This window comes from Myotis davidii, unplaced genomic scaffold (assembly GCF_000327345.1).
Source record: "Myotis davidii unplaced genomic scaffold, ASM32734v1 scaffold290, whole genome shotgun sequence".
NCBI lineage: Eukaryota > Metazoa > Chordata > Mammalia > Chiroptera > Vespertilionidae > Myotis > Myotis davidii.
In genome coordinates this window covers 1,602,952-1,606,466 of record NW_006285049.1, presented here as the reverse complement: position 1 = coordinate 1,606,466, position 3,515 = coordinate 1,602,952, and the positions used below count along the sequence as shown (strand labels likewise).

The 3,515-nt window shown below is 47.1% G+C and overlaps 1 protein-coding gene across 1 annotated transcript in view; it reads left to right on the top strand.

Moving 5' to 3' along the window:
* Positions 1–2,966, top strand: part of LOC102766021 (lysozyme C, milk isozyme-like) — a 5,363-nt gene extending 2,397 nt beyond the window's left edge. The window contains exons 3-4 of the mRNA XM_006755565.2: positions 1,833–1,911; positions 2,892–2,966. Of these exons, the coding sequence (XP_006755628.1) occupies positions 1,833–1,911; positions 2,892–2,958 (146 nt within the window). The 3' untranslated portion in view covers positions 2,959–2,966. The remainder of the gene's footprint in view (positions 1–1,832; positions 1,912–2,891) is intronic.
* The last annotated feature ends 549 nt before the right edge of the window (positions 2,967–3,515 follow it).

The window sequence follows — 3,515 nt, the reverse complement described above, 5'->3', positions numbered from 1 at the left end:
GGAGTGGGGAGGGAGATTTGCCACATGATATAGAAGCTGGACATCCTGTTCTCTCCAAGCCCACCATATCTCCTCTGGAAAGATACTTGAGGGGAAACCCTTGCCTGAGAAATTCTTAGGGGTTACCCGTCTAAAGACACTGACGTCTGAATATAGCATTCTAGACGCCAGCTTCTTTGAAATTCATTTAGTAGAGGTGGCTAATATTATTCTCCATAACCATGAGGGAACGTTCAAGATAAAACAGAGAGAATAGTGGGAGAGATTTGGTTTAGACAGTGGGAAGAATTGGCAGAACATCAGGATGATTATGTTGGCTGGGGTAAATGATTAAGCTACTATAATCGAGTCCCAAAAATATAGTGCTCTCACAAAATAGTCCGAGATAGGTAGAAAACTCCCTTGTCCCACACAAGACATTCAGAAACCCGGATTCTTTCCCCCTGCATCTCCACCGTACTCTACAGGGGTGCTACTCAAAGTGTGGTCCATGGACCAGCAGTATGAGCTTCACTTGGGAGCTAGAAATGCAAATTCTTGGGTCCACTGCAGACCTATTGGATCCTAGTTTTAACCTCTGTTGTATTAAACTCCCTGGGTGATTCTTATGCAGAGAAACATCAGAGAAGCACTGCCCTCAGGTACTGTCTTTACCTACTTGGACAAAGCTGGATTAAAGGCACTCCCTACTCCAATTTTCTGGAAGAAGAATATGTGTGGAGAAACACATATGCTATATTTTAAGGCCAGGAAAGGCACATGTCACTTCCATTTATACTCCAAATACAGGATTTAATCACATGCCATTCCTAGCTGCAAGGGGGCCTGAGAAACGTAGTACCCACGTTCTACTACAGTGGACAACTAGCAATTTCTGCCATAGTGACTAATAAATCACTTAATAAAGTAAATCATAATCACATTCCAGTAATGTGTTTCAAATGTACAGTCTGACTCATGGGATATAACCATATAAGAGTATTTTTTTGCTCCTGAGGGGCAATTGGGGCAGCAACCACCGCTCACACCCGCTGATGGTGCCAGCTCTGCTCGCACCGCTGCTGGTACTGGCACCAATCTCTCCGTGCTGTCAGTGGGTGCAAGCAGGGCAGCACCGTCAATGCGTGGGAGAGGAGGCAGCAGGAGCGGGGCTTCCAGCAGACAGGGGACTGGAGGCCGTGGTGGGAGGGGCCGGGCAGGGGCACAGAGGATGGGCTGAGACACATCCCTGTGCCTACCACAGCCTTGCCGCCCACAGTTCCTTTCAAGGTGCACAAATTCATGCACTGGGTCCCTAATTATTTATATAATAAAGCAACTATGCAATTAGGTTATATTCTATCATCTTTGGTGTCCTTAAGAACCAAGTTGGCCAACGTGGGGGAAGAATGTGCAGATGTAAGATAAAAGTTTAGTTAAAACCCTTTCTGAAAAGGGGGGAGAGAGATACACTGACCCCTGACTAAGCCTCACCTTCCTGAGTCCCCATCTCTCAAGACAAGCTATCCCATTCCTGACACGGACACTTCTGCAGCACCATCCCACAAACCCACATAGCACTCAGGACACACTAAGCAGGTGCCTGAAACAAAGGCTCTCTCTAGTCCATCAAGTCCTGGATGCCCTCTGGAGAGAACGGGCTCAAAAACAGATTCTTAGCAAAGGCACCAAGTCCCGGCAAAATGAAAGGGAAACCCCCCCGAAGGGCCCTAGAGATAAAGGGTTCCTGAATCTCAAGGCTGTTTCCTTTGGGACTCTTCAAAAAAGGATTAATTACTAAAACAGGAAAAGGGTTTTTTTTTCCCTCTGCACTCATCCACTTTTCCTTTCAGAATTTCTGGATGATAACATCAGTGACGACATCAACTGTATCAAGAGGGTTGTGAGAGATCCTAACGGGATGTCTGCTTGGTAAGGAGAACGTGACGGGCAGAGACCAGCCACTCTGCCCGGGAGGGGCCCAGACTGTGTCTAGGATGCTGATGTGAGCAGCATCTCTGCTGTAGGATTTTCCCTGGCCTTTGTAAAGAGTGGAGACTGTTCTCCTGAGGTGAAATGAGGCAGAATAATATTGTGATGTTTTCACTCCAGGTATCACTGCAGCACCCACTCACTTGTGTCTCAGGTGGGCAAGCCTTCCCGACCTGGGACTCTCCCACAGCATAAACAGATTCCAGCCTGCAGGCCCTGCATCCCCTCTCCATCGACCTTGGGTGGTTAGTCAGGTGTTGCCCATCTTCTTGATGCGTTTCACCTTTTCATCCAGGAAGTGGTTCCCCGGGAAGTCACAGAGATGGTCTGTGGGGGTAGAACCCAGGGCATGCTGCTCCAAGAGGGCCTGGTTCAGGTTCCTCTCTAAGGCCAAGGTGGCTTCCATGGCATCCTGAGTTTTGCCCCACTCATCTTGGGAGGCTTCAGCGCATCCTGGAAGAGAATGTGGCCACTACACTGGTTTTGCAATTTTAAGAGATGCTCAGCGCCATCTGGACGAAGCCAGGGCTATGAGGGCGGAGGCAGCTGGGGCTGCGAAGGCCTGCTCTTGCACGAATTTCATGCATTAGGCCTCTAGTTTATAGATTAAAAGGGGTAAAATTTCAGGCTAGGAGACCTGAAGGAGGCTGTTGTCTTTCTCAAGGGTCACAAATGTAACATAAGTGAGTGCAGCAGACAGGTTCTAAAATAGAAGTGATGGAAACTATGCCTTGTCTAAAAAGACAGCCACTATTCAGCTCCAATCAATTGTTTTCATGCAAGAATTATTGCCCAGTATTACTAGTGATGCATAGGGTTCGGGGCACAGAATCTCCTTCTTAGCGACCCACAGGTTGAGAACCGCTGCCTACGGACTTCAGACTCTGCCTTTGATCTATGTTTTATTTCTCTATCCTTAGGGTGGCCTGGGTAAATCACTGCAGAAATAAGAATTTGTCCCAATACCTGGCCGGCTGTCAACTGTGAGACTGTCCTTGAATACGGCTCCTGGGGAAGGTGGCCCAGAAGGCAGCGCAATGCTTCAAGATCCTAGGAAGCTCTGCATGTTCCCCCATCTTTGCCTCCAAAATAAAAATTACTGAAATTCAGCTGTCTTTCAAGTAGCATGTTTAAGGGCTGGGTCGTGAGGGAGATTTGCCACATGATATAGAAGCTGGACATCCTGTTCTCTCCAAGCCCACCATATCTCCTCTGGAAAGATACTTGAGGGAAAACCCTTGCCTGAGAAATTCTTAGGGGTTACCCGTCTAAAGACACTGACGTCTGAATATAGCATTCTAGACGCCAGCTTCTTTGAAATTCATTTAGTAGAGGTGGCTAATATTATTCTCCATAACCATGAGGGAACGTTCAAGATAAAACAGAGAGAATAGTGGGAGAGATTTGGTTTAGACAGGGGGAAGAATTGGCAGAACATCAGGATGATTATGTTGGCTGGGGTAAATGATTAAGCTACTATAATCGAGTCCCAAAAATATAGTGCTCTCACAAAATAGTCCGAGATAGGTAGAAAACTCCCTTGT